The 23,111-nt window shown below is 39.3% G+C and overlaps 1 protein-coding gene and 1 pseudogene across 1 annotated transcript; both read right to left on the bottom strand.

Moving 5' to 3' along the window:
• Positions 1 to 7,122: 7,122 nt before the first annotated feature.
• On the bottom strand, positions 7,123 to 21,309 carry LOC149168667 (uncharacterized). Its single transcript, XM_089426952.1, has 2 exons — positions 20,974 to 21,309; positions 7,123 to 7,892 (listed from the first exon to the last, which is right to left on the bottom strand). Exons 1-2 carry the CDS (start codon positions 21,094 to 21,096, stop codon positions 7,521 to 7,523), a joined length of 495 nt encoding a protein of 164 aa, XP_089283078.1. The 5' UTR covers positions 21,097 to 21,309; the 3' UTR covers positions 7,123 to 7,520.
• On the bottom strand, positions 9,682 to 11,307 carry LOC149168668 (KH domain-containing protein At4g26480 pseudogene; annotated as a pseudogene).
• Positions 21,310 to 23,111: the final 1,802 nt, after the last annotated feature.

The following is a 23,111-nucleotide window of genomic DNA, read 5'->3' as shown; positions in this document are numbered from 1 at the left end:
GGGCCATAGGCTTGATCATTAGGTTGCCCCACTCAAAAATTATTGTTTCTTTGAAAAAAATTGCGTTTGGAATGTTTTTGCAAAAAAGACTAAGGATCGAAAAAAATTAGGGAGCGGGCTCGCGAAATTCACTCCCCACAGTGGCGATTTCAGGAGAGCGCTCACGGGGTCACTCCCAAAGGGAGCTTGCTCCAGGAGCGGGTTCAGGGGGGAGAGTCGCTCCTCCAAAACCCTGCTTTGATCTCTTCAAATTGACTGATCGAGGGCACACATAAAACTGCCCCACTCTAATCTCTTTTCTACCCCAAAGAGGATAGATATATGGCTCCACAAAACCGCCCTCTTAATTGTGCAAGTATGCTCCTTGTTGACAGTACTAGGGCATCACAAATCTTTGTCTTAAGGCCTTTAGGACTAACATTTGCTCCTTTACACTTCACTTTGGTACAGCTTTTGCACATCTACACTTTTGCGCACACTTTTCCTTACTCAGAGAGACAATTTGGCCGTACATGATTCTTGAACTTGCTTGCTAAATCTCTAAGGTATGCAGCCTTCATTACTGTGACAAAACAGACCTTTTGTCACTCCCTTTAAGGTCTAGGCCACCTCCAAACATGCATGGAAATCCACAACGAATTTTCACAGTCTTGAGGGAGGTCATTTAGGGAAGAACTTAGTGGTTGTACCTACATTGAAGCAGCCCTAACTAGGGCACATAGAGTGTTGTTCAAACACTTGAACAGCCCTTCCATAACCTAGCAACCATCACTCAAAGAACCAACCACTTACCTGTTACACACTTAACAAGGTCACGATCTTAGGGTTGAACTTTGACTGAGATTTTCGACCTATCTGTGGTTATCTTAGTGAATAAAACTTCAATGTTTTGTCCCTTCCTAGCCCTTTACTTCCAACGCAACACCATGAGGATACTCAACCCTTATGCCTAATTCATCATAAGTCTTTCGGTCGTCCTTCCAAGCCACTTAAGGGTCTCAGCCCTCCTTGCTACAGCATAGAATCTCACCCCAAATCATAAATAGAACACAAATTATCTTGGCCAAAACCACGCAAGGACACAATCCTTCCTCCACAGATGCACTCGGTTGCCTTACAAGAATAAACTCAGCCTCTTTCAGATCTGAACAAACCTCCTAACCCTCCTTCTCCAACTCCATCTCTGAGGTAGACATCCTCCTTAGGCTCTCACTCTTTGCTTAGATGATTGCTCTTAGATGGATGATTTCGACCTCCCTTGCACCCCTACTCAGCCATATAGCTCGGCTCCTCCCAGGGCTACATCGTTCTAGCCTCTATGCTCAATGAGGTTCCTCTCATTGATGTCTTAGGCTTCTTCCTTAGGCCTCTTTAAATATTTTTCCCTTTGGTCACTTAGGAACCCTCTAGATCGAGGGTTTTTTCCCTCTTGACCTTAATAACTAATAATAATTTCTTTCTAGATATCAAACCCCTTTCTTGGGTACAAAATCCCACTGCTTGGGTACACTTGCCCACAAAGCCCATTGTGAGTCAAACTTCTCCCAAACCCTGTATCCTAGGGTTATGGAGTACCTCCCAAACTACACAAATCAACAGAATTGGAGGTGCTTCAAGGGTTATTTTTCCAAATATCTTTCGTTGTCGCCGAGTCATTTTTGGAGCTGACTGAAAGAGAAATTTTCAAATTTTGTGGGGCCTCCTACAGCGCTGATTTTTCTGTTTTTTGGGGTTGCTTTTGTTCTCAACTTTTGAAAAACAACAAGGTGTTTGACTGCTTAGGCTCCTCCTTAGTCTCTCACTCTTTGCTTAGATGATTGCTCTTAGATGGATGATCTCGACCTCCCTTGCACCCCTACTTAGCCATATAGCTTAGCTCCTCCCAGGGCTACATCGTTCTAGCCTCTACGCTCAATGAGGTTCCTCTCATTGATGTCTTAGTCTTCTTCCTTAGGCCTCTTTAAATATTTTTCCCTTTGGTCACTTAAGAACCCTCTAGATCTAGGGTTTTTTTCCTCTTAACCTTAATAATTAATAATAATTTCTTTCTACATATCAAACCCCTTTCTTGTGTCCAAAACCCCACTGCTTGGGTACACTTGCCCACAAAGACCATTGTGGGTAAAACTTCTCCCAAACCCAATATCCTAGGGTTATGGGAAGTACCTCCCAAACTACACAAATCAACAGAATTGGAGTTGCTTCAAAGGCTTATTTTCCAAGGATCTTTCATTGTCACGGAGTCGTTTTTGGAGCTGACTGAAAGAGCAATTTTCAAATTTTGTGGGGCCTGCTACAGAGCTGATTTTTCTGTTGTTGGGCCTGCTACAAGGTATTTCATGGCATCTATTCTTCTATTTTCTCTAAAAAATTGCAGTTTTTTCCCTAGAAATTTAAAAATCCTAAGATTTTTTATGCTGAGTTTTATTTTTGTTGTAAAAGATGCCATTGCCCCCTATCTTTTTTCTGTTTTTTCTATACAATTGTTGTTTTGTAGGTTGTTCTGAGGGAGTTCTTGGGCAGATTTCAAGAGTTGGTTGGAGAGTTATTGGGCTGATTTTCTAAGGGAGATTTTAAAGTTGATTGAAGGGGGAATTTTCAGATTTGTGGGGTTTGCTACATAGCTGATTTTTCTGTTGTTTGGAGTTGCTTTTCTTCTCAACATTTGGAGAGTTTCTCAAAGAATTTAATGGCATCTATTATTTTTCTATTTTTCTCTAAAAATTTACTTTTCCCTTGTAAATTAAAAAATCCTAGGGTTTTCTGTGCAAATTTGTATTTCTTGCTCTAAAAGTTACCATGGCCCCTACAAACAAGAATGATCCAGCATGGGTTCATTGCCATTTAGATGAACATGGAGTAAAAATATGCAACTATTGTGAAAAAAAAGTTAAAGTTGGGGGGATCGATAGGAATAAAGAACACCTAGCACATTGATGAGGCCAAGTAAAACTTTGTAAAGTTGTAAACAAGTTTTTGATGATCCTAAAGCAGAGATTTTAAGTCTGACTAAATCCCACCAAGCAAAGAAGGGAAAAAACGAAAGACTTAAAATGACACGAAAAAGTTAGAAAGATGATGTTGCTCTTAGTGACCCTGAGGTGAAGGATGTATGCTTAGTTTTGAAGATTCCTATAGTTTTCCTGCTAAAGTTGGAGATAAAGATAATTTTGGCCCTAGTTCAACTAGTATGAAGAGGTCATATAAAAAGATTGCCTCTTTCTTTGTACCCCACACCACCCTTGGTGCTCAACCCACCATTGAAGCTAAATTGAAGAAGATAATGAAGGAGTTTGCATATGAATGCATATTACTAGATGGTGGTATGATGTAGACATGCTTTTTAATGCCACTAATTTTGCTTATTTTCGGCTTATGATTGATGCTATAGTTTCATGTGGACAGGCTTCAAAGGCCCTAACTTTCATTATATCGAGGGACCACTTCTACAAAATAAAGTCCAAAGAATAGATGAGTACATCATAGAGTTCAAGCAATTATGGACCAAAACAGGGAAAACAATTATGTTTAAAGGATGGATTGATGGAAGGTGGTTGTGGAGATAGGGGTAGATAATGTTGTACTGGTGATCGCAAGTAATGCCTCTTAAGTATGTTGCAATTGAAAGGATGTTAAAGGAAAAACACACCACCATTTGGTTGACTCAATGTGCAGCCCATTGTTTGGACCTCATGCTTGAGGATAATAGCAAAATTGAGTGGGTGAAGATGTGTGTGAACAAACAAAATCCATAACTAGGTACATCTACAACCACTCATGAGTTTTGAACCTTACAAGAAAGCACATTGGGGCTAAAGAGCTTGTTTGATCAGTGATTACACAATTTACAACAAATTTCGTTCATTGCAATCCCTTGTTTAATAAAAATCCAACTTGAGAAAGATGTTTTCTTGTGATGAATGGAATGAATCTCAATGGAGCAGAAAGGTTGAAGGGAAACAAATGGTTGACCAAGTGCTTGACAAAAAAAATTTGGATGGGAGTAGAAGAGATTGTTCTATTTAGTGAGTCTCTTATCATAGTATTGCAGATGATGGATGGTAATAAACCTACCATGAGTTTTGTTTACAAGGCCATGGATTAGGCCAGAGAGCAAATAAAGTTATCTTATGGAGATTGAAGGCAAAAGTACAATCCTCTATGGAGAGTCATTGATTGAAGATGGAACAAACAACTCCATAGACCTTTACATGCAACTGACTACTACTTAAATGCAAGGTATGTAATTATGATTTTCAAAATTTATAAGTTTTGGCATTCATTAAAAAAAAACTTTGCCAAACATTCAAAATTAACTGATGAATATTTTTTTTATTTTTAACTTTGAAAATACCATTACATTACAAATTTTGAAGCTGATGGGGAGGTAAAAGAGGGATTGTATAGATGTTGATCACATGGTCTCAATCTCCCAGATCCCAAGATTTAAGAATATATACATATCGGCTCTTGAATTTCAATGAGTATCGATACGTTTGGCATGTGTATGGCTATAAGAAGTAAAGCAAAGTATCCACCACGTAAGAAATGTCAAAATTTCCAAATTATATTACTCACTACAATTGTTGAGTCCAAGTTTCAAAGCCATTTGTTAATACTTCTTTGCTTTCAACACTTTTTGCAACCTATTGGTGGCAACAATTTGGTAGCCAATGCCTTGAATTGCAAAAATTTGCAATCTAGATATTGAGTCAGACATGCAATGCTTCAAGGTGTGAGCGGAATTGGAATGTTTTTTAACATATACACACCAAGAAGGGGAACCATTTGGTGCATAAACGATTGGATGACATGGTTTATATTCAATACAACCTTAGGTTGAGGTGTAACCAATTGCTAAACAAAACCTCCGAATCAAGCAACATAATTTTGGGTGACTTTGATCCAACATCAAAATGGGTTGTGGAGAGATGAACACCAGCATTTAACATTGAAGACCTTTATTGGTTCAACTTGGACCCACCTCCACAAGCTCCACAAGGAGAGATATCACAAGCACCACTTTCAAGGCCAAGGTAATCAAGCCGAAATCCCACTATAGACTTAAAGGCTGCCCATTCTACAGATGAGGATCAAGAGAATGAGGATGATTCTGATGATAGCCATTAGCACTTGTAGCTGTAGTATTTTAGTATCATGCCTATTTTTGGACATTAAAGGCCATTTAGAGCCTGTTTCTTGATGTATTTTGGTTCAACGTTGTATTGCGCTAAGTTTTACTTCAGTTATATGCAAGCTTGTTATTTAAATGAGAACTTTTGCATATTTATGTATAAATGATTTGGGTTCACATGTATATATATATATATATATTTGAATATTTTATATACTTTTGGTCAATCGGTTTTTTGGGCCAATTCCGACCAATTCTTGATTCAGGAGGTCTACTAGTGCAATCACTAGTCCGATTTTGATAACATTAACATATATCGCAGTGAATTTCTAGGTTATCAGTTTCTCATTATTGCCCCCCATGCTGTTACAAGTACAACTACTTGTTAACTATGATAGGCAGCTTACAAATTGCAAGATCACAAGGGCTGCCACTTTTGCATAAATGCAATTGATAGAGGAATTTACAAAATGCTACTTTTAATGTTGGCTACATAAAATGATGACCTAATTGTGATTGTTACCTAGAAAGAACTTATAACGTCATAACATAGTTTGATCACATTCTTGGAGGGTCACTATCCAGTAGTTAGCATGTGATTGCAAGTCAAAAACATGAAATTGTGACTTGAAATTTTTGTACAAGTTTAAGGGAAACCTGTGATTATAATCTGTAGGCCACTCTAGTAAGCTCGTGCCAATCATCTAACTTGGCCTTATATACGTAATCTAACATAAATAAGTTTGGACCTATGTCCTGATCATAGACCTAAACAATGATAAGAAAATTAGTAATGAGAATGAGTCTTTTCTCGAGAAGAACAGAGCATCAATGTAATTGACTATGGTGGAAATGAAGTTAACAAGCTTCTTTATAGTGTTTAATACAAATCTCACTAAGGGTCGATAGAGCAACTTTCTGTTAACCTATTATTATTATATTATTATAAGTTTTCTTCATTGGATACACTTTAAGAAATATATGGACAACAAAATTCATGGCATTGGATAGTAATGCAATTTCATTAGACAATTTGAATATGTAGATTTACACAGTAAGTCATAATTGTAGTGAAATTTCTAGATATGCACTATGTTCATGTTTAGAAACATTCCCAACATTTCAAGTGGGCACTCCACCCATCATCAGGGGACCCAATTGAGGGATCCAACATTCATTAAACAATGTTGGAAAAAAGAAGTTTTGCAAGCCATGATATTGGTTGGGGATTGTAAAGATCTTACTTTGGCAAGGGCTCTTCATAGTAAGACATATATACAAATCATATTCATTACCACTTAAAGATAAATTACATATGGAAAAATTTGGGGTATTGCATTTATTGAATTGTAGCTTTTCACAACTTATTTTCTGTTTCATACAAACAGAAAGTGACAACAATGTCTTCCCACAACAAGGATAATGTCAATATCCAGGTAAAAATTGTAAGGCGACTCAAAAAGTTTCCAGGATTACTCAAAATTCAAATATGAACTCTAGAATCAACCTTTCCATGGTTTGGTTCAACCATTTGATAGACATTAATTTAGAAAAACATCACCTCTCCTAAGGATTCTTCACTCCTTACAATATACTCTTCCAGTAAATTATTTAGGCAGTTGTCTTTTCATTTTCTAAATAGTGGACAATAATTGCTGCATGAACAACTTTAATATATATAATTAGACGTATCTTCTAACTGAAATAACTAAAACAGAAGCTGTTACCACAAGTTTGATTCTGAAAAATACATTAGTTCAATAAAATTTAGCTCCACCATCTGCAAGAATTTAAGCATTATGACACCTACGACCTATGTTTGCAAATCGAAACACATGCATGTTTCTATCCATCAATAACCACAGTGAGGTGCAATGATCTGCTAGCATACTTCTATGACATCACAAGTCAAATGCCAAAATATAAGCTGTTCAAATAGAATACCACACAAGCAACATTGGCAGTGAATAGCAAAAACTGAAGCCGCATTAAAAAAGAAAAAAATACCCAATGTCATACGCATTTCAATATTTCCCACAAGCAACAGATGCCTACAATCATTAACATCGTAGAATTCTATACCATCGTAACTTCAGCAAGAAATGGTGGCCGAAATTGGAATGGCACTTAATACTGTTACATGGTCCCATGCAAATGCAGAAAAACTTAAGAATATCTCTCATTCAGAGTTCATGGATTTTAAGATATACACCAACTTATTACAAGTTACAATCAAATTGTTACTCATGTCTGAGAGAGTTTTTTGTATCGCCAGTTGTGCACACACAGATAAAGCAACATGAACAGCTTGGTGGAGATAAAACAATTTACTTAGCACGATGAATTGAAATTCAACTCCAGAAAAGTTATCCATGAACCATGACCTCTACCTCCAAGAGAGCTTACTGTGCCAAGGAGCAAGCTTCTTGCTAGCCTCAACCTTCTGCTTTTCTGATTGCCGCTGATCACGTTTAACTTTTTCTTTGCTATCCTCGAGCCAATGGGTCACTTTCCCTTGCTTGTCCATGGTGCCTGCCTCCTCCTGCTGCTTGGCCTCTTTTTCCTCGTTGAATAGATTAATAGGAAAAAGGTTTGGTGGCAAGGTGACTGGATGTTTGAGGGTTACATATGCTTTCTTGTAATCAGGTTTAGCAAAAACAATCCCACCTCTGCGTTTCTTTTTGCCTTGCATGTTAAGTGTCTGTACCTTCTCGACCTCAAGCCCATATAGAGACTCCAGCACCCTCTTAATCTCAATCTGTAGGGAAAAAAATTAGGAAGCACAATAAGCTTGAACTTCCCCACAACAATATCTACAGATACATTAAATCAAGGTATTTAAAGTTTATATCATGTGGAACTGTTATCCAATAAAATTAAGCTGGCTAGTAATCGATGCCAAGCAGAAATTGACAAACTAAAAGCCACTTTCAGCTGCTTGATAAATTAGGTCAACTTTTTCTGAATCTGAAAAGATTCAAAAAGAAGAGAATAACACAGAAGTTATGGAAAAAATTATATACAGAATTTACATAGCAGTTCTGGTGGTGCACAGATAGGTCTTACTACCAAACATATGAGAACCAGGAGACCTCTGAGCAGAATCCTGTGTCCAGACAGGCTGAATTATAAACGTTACAATTGTCCAGAAAAACAAACTAGGACCAGGAGACCTATGAGCTGAAGCATGTGTCCAGAAAGACTGAATTACAGACATTACAATTGCCCAGAAAGACAAAGTAGGACTGAGCCAGAGTAGGTGCCTGGTGCGACTACAAGTCAAGAAACAAATTTGCCTCAGATGAGTTGCCTGAATCTTGTGCATTGGAGCTGATAGGAAGGACAAGTTAGACAGAATGCTTGCCTTTGGGGGTCACTGTGTCGTCTGGAGCCTTGCTGGACTGGCCCTGCGCTGCAACGTCTTCCAAAGATTCCTCGACAATGATACATCTGTAACCGGAGCTTGTAAACCTGGTGGGCCGGAGCGTGACCATGATGCTGCTGACCTGGTGGAGCCTGGCTGCCTGAGGATCCCTACTTGGTTGGCTATGATGCAAGGCTTCTTCCATCCAGGCAGAGGGGGAGAGAGAAGCAGGCGAGGTGGTAGGGGAGGCATTGCCTCCATCAGAGCTAGAAGACGAGGGGGAGAGCAGAACTGGAGGGAAAGAGATGTCGAAGAAGTGATTAAGTTGGCGCAGAGACTGGCAGAGGCGACTTGTCTGAGCATTTGCCTCAGCGACTTTCTGTGAGGAGGCATCTTTGGCTCTTTACTGATTCCTTAGGTGCCTGGCAAGAAGGTTTGTGAGTGCCCAATTGCCATTACCCAAGCACCGAAATTCATCAGCCTTGAGTGAGGCGACCCTGTGATAGATGCTCAGTGAAATATCTGCATCGAAAAGAGTGGAATCTTCATCATATCCAGCAGCACGAGGAGGCTTTCCGACACCACGACTGCTGCTGCCCTGCCTTACTCGTCCGCGTCCTCAAACAATGATGGCCAGCCAGAGAATGATAGAAGGAGCAGGGATACAGAGGGAGTAGCAATGGTTATCCAGAAAGAGGCAGAGGCATATGAATACAAGGTTGTGCAGATGGGAGTCAAAAATCCAGAAAATTCACCATCGCCATGGGAGAGGGATGCGAATTGAATGAGGCACAAGAACTCTGCACTTGGAGATCAAACCAAGGATGCAAGACGTAGTGCAGAAATGCATAGGGATCGATGGGAGTGCGTGCCGGAGGGGAGGAGTTAAGGCTTGCGAGCGCCATTTATGGTGCTGAGGCCTGAGAGCATTAAATGCCACCAGGACAGCTGCAATCAAAAACCCACCAGGAACGATACCACAATCTTATTATGAGGAGAGATGAGCATTTTATAAACAATGCAAAGATTCTCGTTATTAATTTAATAAGGAAATACATGAAACAAAAATCAACTACATTATTAGATAAAGCAAATTTATTGAGATGTTTTCCTCTTTACAAGTTTTTAGATGTTCTTTTTGAGTTTCAGATGTTGCCAAGAAAGGAGTGCTCTTTTTCTTGGTTGCCCAATCAATTAGATGTTTCTGATTGGTGAGTCTTTCTTGGTTGCCCAATTCCTCCTTGTTTAGAGTGGGAAGCGTCCCTGCTTCCTCACCAAATGAGGGAAAGTGCACTTCAATGTTTCTGTTGTCATCCATTTGGCCTACACTGGTGTGTGTCCCTTCTGACCTACAAGATATGATAAGTATGGCTGTTGGTGTGTAGTCCTTTTCATTCCCAACTCACTGCTGTCGACTGGAGATATTGAACCAACTATGGACCAACCATCTTCTCATGTTGTACCATTCAAAATGTCCATCTCTCTTAATTGTTGCTTCTTGAAAAAACCTTGTGACTCGTTTACAGGTTTCAGCAATTCTTCTAATATCTCTCGTGCCTGTAGTAAGACAGCATCTATGATACTTGCAGGTAATTCAACCTCGACAAAGATGTGCAGAGGCTCATGAATATGCTCATACCCTGGCTTGTCCTTCATTATGGCCTCCGGGGATATTGAAATTACCCTTGAAGGGTCTTTAATTGAACCCTATCCTCTGAGTAGAACTCGACATTTAGTAGCAACTTCAACTCGTTGTAGTGAGTTGTGGCTAGGATGAAGGAGATGTCTAACAAAATTAAAGTTAGGATATTTGTTAACCGGAACTTCAACTCTGATTTTTTTTAAACAATAATTCCACTAGAACCTCAGCCCGGTGCTCCAGGCCAACCATGAGGGGACGCCTATAACATGCTCAACCTTTCCGATTGGTAAGCAGCCCATCCAATCATGTCCACTTCTCTAGTTGGAATTAATCCTCCGTGAGTCAACGGGCTACCGCGCTCAAACCCATCATGGTCTAAAAAAGATGAATTTCCCAACAATGTGGTTACCCACAATACTTCTTGGGTTAGCGGTCGACGGCATTGTGGCAAAACTTGTATAAAAGGACCAATTTTTTTTCGTTCAGTAAGAAGCTCAGTAAGATACTTGTCATGCTTGGATATGGCAATGCTTGCAGAACACCTGCCAAGAAGTTGCAATGAATGTGTCCCTGATGGCAAGAAGTTCATATATTTGGCCAACATTTCTTTCATCGAAACGTCTTTAGATTGGGCCTTAGAGTTGATAAATCCTGCAAAACCCGAGCTGCTAAATATGGGTTGTTGAAGCCTCTGAGTTCCAGAAAAGCTAGAAATCATGGCAAGCCAAAGGTGGGGGAAGAGAGATTTAAGTATGTTATAGGGTGGCCTCCCTGTTAAGTACAACACCTAGAATAATATTGGTTTTTTTTCAATAGAGCGTGTTGGGGTAGCCCCGTGGGTTGGTTGAAGCCATCTGCAAATTGTAGTGGAGGCATGGCAGGAGGTATAGGGTTGGTGAGGTTGTCTCGATTGACGAGGCAAACCAAACACAAAGAAATGCATTGGTGTAAATTGACTTTCTTAATGGAAGCTTTGCCAGTAGGAGGTTGTTAAATTTTGTAATTGTTCAATGTTGTATCAGTTACTTTAGCCCAATTTATCCTTTTCATTAACAATGCATCCAACTATTAACAGTATAATCAATCATAAACGTAACTAAAGAATGAACAATAGGAACATTAATAGAGAAGACAACAACACACAACCATAAGAAGCAGCAGATTGGTCCAAGACCAGGGAAAAACCCCACAAGGGGGAAGCCCTTTCAAATCTTCTTCTTCTTTAGTACATCGTCATAAAAAGTTACAGCAGTGAGTACAATGAGCCCAATACAAATAATCAGCAGCAGGTAACAACGAACCAGATCTACAGATCTGTCATAACAGCAGAGAAACTCAAATCTACTGATCTGCAGTAGAAAAACCCAGATCCACAGATCACTGATGCCGAGATGCCAAAACCCCAGATCTAAATTGGGTCGCTATCATCAACATTGTCTGTGTGCGACGGAAAACTTCAGGGTCGCACTCACGAAGACAGTATGCGGGCGACTGTAACAGCAAAGTCGCTCCCAGGAGGTCTCTGTGCCTGCGACTATGGATCTGAACAACAAATATCCAAAGTCACTCCCTTGCCGGGCTGTCCGAGCGACCGATCAAGGCAAATTCGCACTCATGCAGTGTTATCTGAGCGACCGACAAAGCAAAGTCACTCCCTGGGCTACCTGAAGCCAGCGACCAAAGACCAGAACCTTCTAAAGGCAAAGTCGCTCCCTCTGAACTGCCTCCCAACGACCAAAGAGCCAAAGTCGCTCTCTTACCCACTCTGTGCTAGCGACTATGGACGAAAAACTTCAGATCTGTGCCAGCGACCGAGATCCAGAATACCCTAACTCGGAGTGAACCTTTCGCCTGTGATCTCGGACCCAATGAACCTGTGCGTGCCAAGACAAAGTAGAAGAATAAAAGCATAACTTGAGTGTGTGTCCAAATGAGCTTGAGGTTACTTCCTTTTATAGGTTGTCTTGAGGGTTTACTTGGGGTTAAGAATGACCCAAGTAGTTACCCAAGTGGTTAGGGCCGACCCATTCCATAATGAATGAATTAATAAAATAATTTAAAACTTAACTTCCGCTTGACCAAATCAAGTGATCTTTAGGTCCATTTTGATCCTCTCAAAAAGAGGAATTTAATGCAAGCATCATCTTGGTCATCTGAGCTATCCAATGTGGAATTTTACCGCAGTTGCAAAAATTAACACTCCCTCTCAACTAAGGAGAATTTCACTTGCCCTCATCTTCTCAAGTTGTTGTAATGCTTGACTATCTCTACTCAACTCTAATTGCTGAAACTTTCTCTGATCTAAAAGAAGAAGAATTTGTTATCGGAGGGGAGCTTAGTCTACCACCCTCTATCCATCAGGTTGTTGTTTGGAATCTCTGCTATCGTTCTGCAACCCGGAACCATGTTGGGGAGCAATAGCTTCCATCCATACCAAGCAATAGGATAACTCTCCTCACAGGGGAATATACCTTCAACCCTGAAATCTCATCAAGGAGCTTACTCTCAACCCGAAATCATATCATGTTATCTCAACCCATCCTATTGCCTACTGATCTTCCCATCAATGGTAGAACACCTGCATCATAATCAACTTGGGTTGTACACCCCAAGTACACTCTCAACTGGTTGGCCAAAACGAGGAGCAGTATTCCCATCAAGTTGGCCTGCTTGATGGTATGATGCCAACTTGGGTATACTCTGCGAAGACCAAGAGGGGTACAGCATTCTCTGACCCTATAAAGATAGGGGAGCAACATTCTTCAACCTTGGGTAACAGATAGGTTATGACCCTATTGTCCAAAGTTCCCTCAACCCCAGGAGCCCTTTATCTCAATTCCTCACCCTAGGAGCTCAAGTAGGGTGGGAAGAGCATGCTCAGTGTCCTCGATTAGCGCTGCCCCTTATCCGAAGGGGCTACATCCATCAATCCAAGTTGTTCTCTGAAGAATGAGAACTTTCTCTTCGATAATGCCTTGGTGAGAATATCTGCAATCTGATCATCTGTTGATATGTGTTGGAGCTTGACAGCTCCTCTCTGCACCATATCTCGAATGAAGTGATATCGAATTTCAATATGCTTGGACTTGTCATGGAACACAGGATTTTCTACCAAACAGATCCCACTCTTGTTGTCACAGTATATTACTATGGTATCTAGGACCTGCTCAAACAGCTCCCCAACTAACCATGCTAGCGGCAATATATTCTGCTTCGGTTGTGCTCAATGCTACAAACTTTTGTTTCCTACTCATCCTGGATATCATGGCATATCCAAGGCTAAAACAACATCTAGATGTACTTTTCCTGTCGAAATTATTTCTGGCCCAATCAGCATCAGTATATCCATGAAGCTGAACATTTCCTACAGAATATCTCAGGCCAAGTGTAATTGACCCATGCAAGTATCTCAATATGTGTCTGGCAGTTATCCAATGTGAGTGGTGGGGCTCGATCATAAACTGACTCAAAGTGTTTACTGCATAGCATATATCTAGACAGGTATTCACAAGGAACATCAGAGCCCCAATCAGTTGTTTATACTGAGATGGATTTTCTAAGTCTAGTCCTGCAGCATCTCCACATAATTTCTTGAAATTTATTTCCATAGGAGTGACCATGGATTTACATTCAGTCATTCCAAATCTTTCCAGTAACTTTACAATGTATTTCCCTTGCGAGAAAATTTTCACCAAACTTTTGCCACACTTCAAGGCCCAAAAAGTAGTGCATAAGACCAAGGTCTTTCATTTCAAACTCAGAGGCTAGCTTCCTCTTACATTCGATCATCATAGGCTCACTACCTATCAAAAATAGATCGTCAACATACAAAACCAAAATCAATGGCATACCTTGGATTACCTTGAAGTAGAGGTTGGGATCAGCATTACTTCTTGTGAATCCCAGCTTTATTAAGTAGTTGTCAATACGTGCATACCAAGCTCAGGGAGCTTGCTTCAAACTGTATAATGCCTTCTTCAACCTACACACATGTGTTTTCCGATCTTCCACTTCAAATCCTTGTGGTTGTTCAACATATACCTCTTCCTGTAACATGCCATGGAGGAAGGCAATCTTTACATCCATCTCATGAAGAGTCCATCACTGACGTGTAGTAAGGGCAACTATAGAGCGGATGGTTGTATATCGAGCTACTGAAGCAAATATGTCATCATAATCTTCTCCCTTTTTCTAAGAGAAACCACAAGCCACGAACCCTGCTTTATATTTCTTGATGTTGCCATCACTTCCATGCTTGATTTTAAACAACCATTTTGAAGTCACAACAGACTTCCTTTTCGGTCTAGGTACAATATCCCAGACATCATTTTTCATAATTGATTCATATTCTTCAGCCATATCATCCTTCCAAACTTGTTCTTTTACTGCTTCTTTGAATGAGGACGGTTTGGCATGAATCATAGTACTCATTGCAGCAACATATCCCTGATACCTGCAAGGTTGTTTCCTTTCTCTGAATGATCTGCGGATGGGGACATTCCTGTAGAGTGTCGCGAAGCCACAGTGATCTCTTCTTAGAGGGAGGATCACTTGAAGGAGGATTTAACAAATCCATAGGCTCTATGGGATCGTCAACCATATCAAGTTCAGGTGCAACCGAACCATCCAGAATATCCAGGTCATCATTCTCTTCCTTGGTAGGAGGAGGAGGAAGATCTCTTGCTTTTCCAAGAGCTGCATCTTCATCAAATGTTACATCCCTGCTAATTTCGACCTTTCTTTGACCAGGAATATAAATTCTATAAGCTTTAGAATTATCACAATAACCCACAAACGTACCTTTTCTGCCAATAGCTTCCAGTTTGTTTCTTTTGTCTTTCGACACATGAAAATATATTGGGCATCCAAATACACGAAAATGGCTGATATCAGGTTTGATCCCTGTGAATATTTCTTCAGGAGTCTTGTTTTCCAACGCTTGATGAGGCACCCTGTTCTGAACATATACCGCAGTAGATGTAGCTTCGGCCCAAAGGAATTTTGGCATCTTTTGATCATGGAGCATAGCACGGGCAGCTTCTAATATAGATTTGTTCTTTCTTTCAGCGAGACCATTCTATTCAGGAGTATATGGCACAATCATTTCCTTTTTTATTGTCTTTCTTGCAGAATGCTATGAATTCTTTTGACATGTATTCTCCTCCATTGTCGGACCTGAAGACTTTGATTCTCTTACCTGATTGATTTTCAATCAATGCTTTGAATTCCTTGAAAGTTTCGAAGGCTTCATCCTTGTGCTTAAGATAATATATCCATGTCTTTCTTGAGAAGTCATCAATGAAGGTAATGTAGTAGAGATGACCACCAACATAATGTACAAGCATCATACCACATATATCATAATGAATGAGATGAAGAATGTCATAAGTTTTGTTCTTACTAGAGGGAAATGGTTCCCTTGTTTTCTTTCCACTTCCACAACCTGGGCAGACTCCATCATGTTGAGTCTGAACATCAGGAATACCAGAGACAAATTTCTTCAATTTCGGAAGTGCATCATAGTGAAGATGAGCCAGTTTGTGGTGCCATAATTCACTCAAGTAATTTGTATTATGAGCCAATGCAAGGAGAGGTCTTCCTGTGACCCTATAGAGTCCTTCAAATCTCGATCCTAGTGTAAAGGCATCTTGCATAGATGAATCAACAGGCCAAGATAGAACTTTACCTTTGATGAAGGCAACCCTCATCCCTTTGTCTTCCAATGCAGATACAGATACTAGATTCTTCATTAATCCTGGTACATACATGACATCATGCAACAGAATAGATTCCCCAGAATTTAGCTGAAACTTGACAGACCCAAAACCTTTCACGAGATGAGTAGAATTGTCTCCAAGAATTATCCTTAACTTAGTCTCCCTCTCTACCAGATTAGAGAGGACTTCTTTATAACCAAAGAAATGATGAGTGGCCCCACTATCGACTAGCCAACTATCCCATGAATCTGGTGGAGAAGAACTAGTAAGAGAAGAAATGAGAATGTATTCAGATTTATTTGCAGTGTTACTTTCATACCTGGGTGCCCTTTGTTTCTTTTGAGGAGGATAATGTTCTTCACGGTCACTTGAGGAGTCTCTTCTTCTCTCATCTCTTCTGTCACGGTTCTTTCTTTGATAGTCTTTTCTTCCTTTGTTATTGTAGTTGTAGCGTGATCTCTTTCCTTTCTTAGGACAGTCTCGTGCATAATGACCTTTCTTGTGACAATTGAAGCATTCAATATGAGATGTCGATCTGTCATTCTTTCGTTTTGAGTTTTGAAAGAAGGGCTTCCTTGAAAAACTTCCACTTTTCTTCTTCCTTTGCCATGAGTGATGTATGTTGCGGGTTCTCCTTCTTCATGCTTTTGAATTCTTCCTCTTGCTATCAATCTGGATTCTTCTTGAGTAAGTTTTCCCACGATCTCATCATATGTTGGAAGAACATTGTTGTTGTTGATGGTAGTAATGAAGGTTTCCCAAATAGAGGGGAGACCTCTAAGAGTCACTATTACCAATTCCCTATCAGGTATATTTTCTCCAACTCTCTGCAATTGATCTCTAAGACAAGAGATCCTCATAATGTAAGATTGAACAGTTTCTCCTTTGTTCATCTTGACTTCCTTGAGTTGATATTTCAAGGTAATGATCTCATTTAGGTTATTGACTTCATACATGCCAATTATCTTGTCATACATATCTTTGGACTTTCTTAAATTCCCAACATAAGCAAGTAAATGATCCTGTAAACCATCAGCTATAATTTGCTTTGCTTTAGACTCACCTTTCTTGTACCTGTTCTTGAGTGTAGCAGAAGCATCTTCTAAAGGCTCGGGTATACTTCCTTGAATATATTCCAGCACATCATGGTTGTCGGCTATGATCTCCAATCTGACTTTCCATGCAACAAAGTTTGATGCATCACCTAGCTTTTCATGCTCCTTGAAGGTAGAGGATGACATCTTGACTTTGAATCAAGCAATCTGCTTTCTGAAGAAGAGGGCTTCAAGACTTGTCTTCTCTTGGGCTTCACTTTCACCGTAGCTCTGATACCATGTTAAATTTTGTAATTGTTCAATGTTGTATCAATTACTTTAGCCCAATTTATCCTTTTCATTAACAATGCATCCAACTATTAGCAGTATAATCAATCATAAACATAACTGAAGAATGAACAATAGGAACAGTGGTAGAGAAGACAATAGCACACAACCATAAGAGAGCAGATTGGTCCAAGACCAAGGAAAAACCCCACAAGGGGGAAACCCTTTCAAATCTTCTTCTTCTTTAGTAGATCGTCATAAAAAGTTACAGCAGTGAGTACAATGAGCCCAATACATATAATGAACAGCAGGTAACAATAAACCAGATCTACAGATCTGTCATAACAGTAGAGAAACTCAAATCTACCAATCTGTAGCAGAGAAATCCAAATCCACATATCAGTGTTGCCGAGATGCCAAAACCCCAGATTTGAACTAGGTCGCTATCATCAACACTATCTGTGTGCGACGGAAAACTTCAAGGTCACACTCACGAAGATAGTTTGCGGGCAACTGTAACAGCAAAGTCATTCCTAAGAGGTCTTTGTGCCTGCGATTATGGATCTTAATAGCAAATATCCAAAGTCGCTCCCTTGTCAGGCTGTCCGAGCGACCGATCAAGGCAAAGTCGCACTGATGTAGTGTTATCCAAGCGACCGACAAAGCAAAGTCGCTCCCTGGGCTACCTTAAGCCAACGACCAAAGACTAGAACCTTTTGAAGGCAAAGTCGCTCCCTCTGAACTGACTCCCAGCGACCAGAGAGCCAAAGTCACCCTCTTACCCACCCACTCAGTGCCAGCAACTATGGACGAAAAAACTTCAGATCTATGCTAGCGACCGAGATCCAAAATACCCTAACTTAGAGCGAACCTTTCACCTGTGATCTCAGACCCAATGAAGACTTTCGTCGATGAACCTGTGCAAGCCAAGACAAAGTAGAAGAATAAAAACATAACTTGAGTGTGTGTCCAAATGAGCTTGAGGTCGCTTCCTTTTATAGGTTGTCTTAAGGGTTTACTTGGGGTTAGGAATGCAGTTACCCAAGTGGTTAGGGCCGACCCATTCCATAATGAATGAATTAATAAAATAATTTAAAACTTAACTTCCGCTTGACCGAATCAAGTGATCTTTAGGTCCATTTTGATCCTCTCGAAAAGAGGAATTTAATGTAAGCATCATTTTGGTCATCTAAGCTGTCCAAAGTGGAATTTTACCACAGTTGCAAAAATTAACAGTTGGGTTGACTAGAGATTTAAGTATGTGAGCACATAAGTGCAGCCCTCGTGCTGCCAGTGGTATTGGTGATCTTTAGCATGATAAATAGCGTGTGGGGCTTGTTGGTATGGAATGCCTAGTAACAAATCAGCACAATTGAGAGGAGAAACATCACATACCACAGTATCTCGAAAAGGACCAATAGCAAAGCTGATAGCACAACACTGGGAGACAGTAAGACGATGGCCCTCCTTTTGGACGCAACCGAGCTTATATGGGTTCGGGTGTGTAGCAATGGGAAGGCTAAGGCGTTGAACCAAGTCCTATGCCACAAGATTGTTTTGACTCCCATTGTTAAGGAAAAAAGTCACCAACTCATGTTTGATTTGACAATCACCGGTAAATAGAGGTGCCAACTGCATTAGCAGTGATGAGGATGAGAGCGCAAGCGAGGTAGGGGAATTTGGTTGCTCTACTTCTGTCAAAAGAATCTTGTTGGGGTGCATATTTTTTAAAGTGTTTGGCAGTTTGCATAATCATGTGAGTTGTTTGGATGAAGGATGAGGCAAGGACCACATTAGAAGGACTCACAAGAGATGGACCATTTCTGGTTTTAGGAGATCGGGTTTGAGGAGCCACTTTACGTTCCACAGCAGGCATGAATGAAGGCCTTGTCCAAGTAAGTACTATCAAACAACTCAACTTCTCGACGAAAAACCATTAGCTGACGAAAATTAAATTGGATAATTAATACCTCTTTTGGATCATAGATATTGAGTTGAATGCGCAATTTGCAGAAGACACCAATGTATGCTTGCATTGATTGATTTGGTAGTTGTCAGAGCTGCAACCATTTGGCAAGGATATTCTAGATATATCTTGGGGGATAAAAGTGTTCTCTTAAGGCTTGGCAAAAGATGTGATACGTGTGGATCTGGTCTCCGTTGGTTCTCCAAGCTCGACAACCAAGAATATATTCTCAAGCTGAGTATCCCACCATGTTTGTGCCAAGCCATCCAAATGTAGACCGACGATTTGAAGCTTCATGTCCTCCTCCATCACAGGATATTTTTTGAAATAGGTGTAGAAACTGTGGAGCCATGAATCAACAACCTCTCCATTCATTTGGCTCGAGAATTTGGGCAATTGAAAGTGGAGGGCACCTTTGTTGCTGCAGCGTAATTAGCTCTTGAAGAGCCATGGCTAAATCATGGTTTGGTGAGTCCTCGGTTCAGGGTTCTGGATGGGGTGGCATGAATTTTATCCACCAAAGGGATTGAAATGTATGACCCCACGCAACAATGCGTGGTGGGGATCTGAAGCAAGGAGGGCGCACTAAGAAGTTAAGCCATAAATCCAAAAAAATAAATATCTTCCAAAAGGTGGATGGCTTCCAAGATCTTATGCTCTGATACCAATTCATCTACATGCCTATCTGAAAAGATTCAAAAATAAGAGAATAACACAGAAGTTCTGGAAAACAATACCACAATCTTATTATGAGGGAGAGATGAGCATTTTATAAACAATGCAAACATTTTCTTTATTAATTTAATTACAAAATATATGAAATAAAAATCAACTACATTATTAGATAAAGCAAATATATTGAGATATTTCCCTCTTCTTTTTTGAGTTTTAGATGTTGCCAAGAAAGGAGTGAGCTTTTTCTTGGTTGCCCAATAAGCTAAATGTTTCTAATTGGTGAGCCTTTCTTGCTTGCCCAGATCTACCACGACGTTCAGCAAGATTGTTCATGCAATTCTGCTTAATAAACCAAACTAATTTTGACTGAAATTTATGTCTTTTCCTTAATTTTCAATGTCTTAAAGAAGTTCGTTGGTGATAACGATTACTCTGTTTTAATTTCTCTGATGATTACTTACATAAATTTTATAGATATAGAGGTTTGCTGGAGGCAGCCCCAAAGCAATTAAATATAAGATAGCTGCCAATAACTTTAAGTTGCACCAGAGAAACGAAGTGCATTCTATAGCCCGATATGGATAAATACTGTATGAAATGGATATGTCAGATTCAACATTATACACAGACAGAGAGAGACGCGCATTTCTGATAATTCGTAATTTTTTAAGCACCCAGAAGTTTACATTTGGTTGGATTTTTATCTTTCTTGGTGCATAATAGATTCAGAGAAAAGATGAAGATATGCCGTTTTAACATTAAACCCAACAGGGTATAGATTATCAAATCGACCGTTGGATTCGCACAAGTAAAGGAACATTAGTTCGAAGAGCGGAAAATGATTGCACTGTAACAGGATTGAAAGGATACGAATCTAGTGAGTAAACTTTCTCAGTCCGGGGAGTATTGTGTAAGAAGCAAATGCAGTAGTATGACTGGAAAGGACCGTGATAGAAAAAGTGAAAAAAAGAAACATAATACAAACTTTAAAACAATACTAATGAAAAATGAACCGCCGCCCGCAAGGTTCCGACACCACGAAAAATCGAACTGACGCCTCCAGAAAAAATCTGGAGCGGACATTACGTTACCCGTATAAGCACTGCGAACCAAATGGCAAATGGGATCGAAGAGAGAGAGGGGTATTAATTACCTTCGATGCAGAGGGAATCGTCTTGAATGCGACTTCCTTGATATTTTCTCTTGAAGAAGGCATCACCAGTTTCAGAGGCAAATTGGCGAAATGTACGACCCTTCTTCCTAGTCTGCTCGCCATCTCTCAGCGTCTGCAAATTCAACTACTCCAATCGGTCAAGATTCAGTGTCTCTGCGCTCTCACCCAAACATCTTTCTGCTCCATGAAAACCACCTTTAAACCCTCCCTAGGGTATCTGTCATATCCTTCTCTTTTTTAAATAGTATGTGAGATTAAATGGGAAATTCAAATATAAACTACGTCAACTTTAAGCATCGGATTCGTTGTTTCGATGCTCCCAAATTGCAAATATATTTAATGAAAAGTAAGATTTGAAACCTTCTTCCGAGCTATATGTTATACTTCATTCATTTAAAAAAATACAAAATGTTATTACTAGCATTTGCACCAAATGTTGCAAAAGAAACGCCGTAAGGCATAAATTGAGGAACAATAGCAAAATGTGAATGGTCATTGAAAGTAAGGATTTATAGAAAAGATTGAAAGCAAGGGTGGAAGATTGAGTTACATTTGCAGCTATATCCTTAAGTTACTTGTGAGTATTCTGAATATGGATCTTTTGTAAATAAAAATAGTCTCATGTATCCATTATCCATGTAGTTGCTATGGTTTATGTGAACGTGTTATGGTCTATTATTTTAAGGTTTATTGTTTTTAGTTTTAAAACAAGTTTGAGGGATACAAGATTGCAAAACATACGATATTTTTTTTTCATTTATGCTATTTTTCCATATTCTACCTATTTATAGCATTGCTTTTGCTTTTTGACATCTGGGGCAATTGAGGAATAATCATGAAATCTAGAAGGTTATTGAAAATAATAATTAATAAACAAGATTGCATGTAAAGGTGGAATATAAAGTTAAAATAATAATTAATAAACAAGATTGCATGTAAAGGTGGAATATAAAGTTAAATGATTTACATTAGGTGAAATTTACAGAGAGTATAATGTTTGTAACAAAGATTGCTTCTTGATCATCAAAGATGCTTTTTTAAGTTTAAATAAAAAATTACAAGTACTAGATTGTAATGGAAGAGGTGAAAAGAAAATATAACATTGTGAATAACATCATGGTTGTCATTCCATATTTGAAATTTCTTCAAAACTTGTTGGAGACATCAGAGAATTGAAGAAGATGTAATGAACCTACAAATTGTATATTTCATTCAAATTATGTAGAAGTATTATTAATATTTCAAATATGTAAATTAATTTATGGAAAAGGAAAAAATAAACAAATTTGTATGAATTCTTGAGGAATTTTAATAGTAGAATAGTTTCTTCATCTTCACCCTCTTCCATGTCTCAACCCACATCTGATGTAGTGTACAATCCACTTTCAAATATGTAAATTAATTTAGGGAAAAAGAAATAATAAATGAATTTTTATGAATTCTCGAGGAAATTAAAATAGTAGAAGAGTTTATGCATCTTCACCCTTAGCCACCCCTTCCATGATGATGGCACTATGTCTCAACTCACATCTGATGTAGTGTACAATCCACTAACCATAATACTTTCAACTGATTTAGGATTTGAATTCACATTCTAAACCAAATAAAAATATTTCACGACTGAATCTACCAAGCAAGGAGGTGGAAGATCCAAACCATTTGGTATAGGAAAATACTTGGTGATGAAAAAGGATAAAAACATCTTGGTGCTTGGAAGTAACCATTGCATTGGGGAACCAAAATACGAGGAGAAAAGACAACTGAGAGAATCTGAAAGTAATGCACTTTTACGCATGTAAGGTCTTACGGTGTAGGTACCATGGTCTTTTTTCTACTTTGCGTTGTCACTAGATGCAATGTAAACATAGTAAACACAAACCATTTGGTTATTATCATTTCAATAGTTCATCTTATGACTTTGTTTCATTTTAGTGGGTAAATATGCATTCGAGCAAAATCCTGATAAGTTAGTAACCCTCAGTGGAGACGCCCGGTTTGATGGGTTTATATGCATTATGATTATTATCACAAACCCTTCACTGATGAAGGGAAAGAAATAGTTGAAGGAAACTAATGACAAACATACAACTTTATTTTTGCTTATATGCATGTATATA

This window comes from Pinus tabuliformis, chromosome 4_2 (genome assembly GCF_031772625.1).
Source record: "Pinus tabuliformis cultivar Carrire ecotype Pingquan chromosome 4_2, CPIR1, whole genome shotgun sequence".
Taxonomy (NCBI): domain Eukaryota; kingdom Viridiplantae; phylum Streptophyta; class Pinopsida; order Pinales; family Pinaceae; genus Pinus; species Pinus tabuliformis.
The sequence above is the reverse complement of the archived record's forward strand: the minus strand, read 5'-3'. Positions and strand labels throughout refer to the sequence as shown.

Excerpts from the sequence above, each read along its gene's own strand:
- LOC149168667 (XM_089426952.1), bottom strand. The coding sequence starts at position 21,096 with ATGGCGAGCAGACTAGGAAGAAGGGTCGTACATTTCGCCAATTTGCCT. Across the intron at positions 7,893-20,973 it reads CGATTCCCTCTGCATCGAAG|ATTGAGATTAAGAGGGTGCT; the intron begins GTAATTAATACC and ends TTTTCCCTACAG.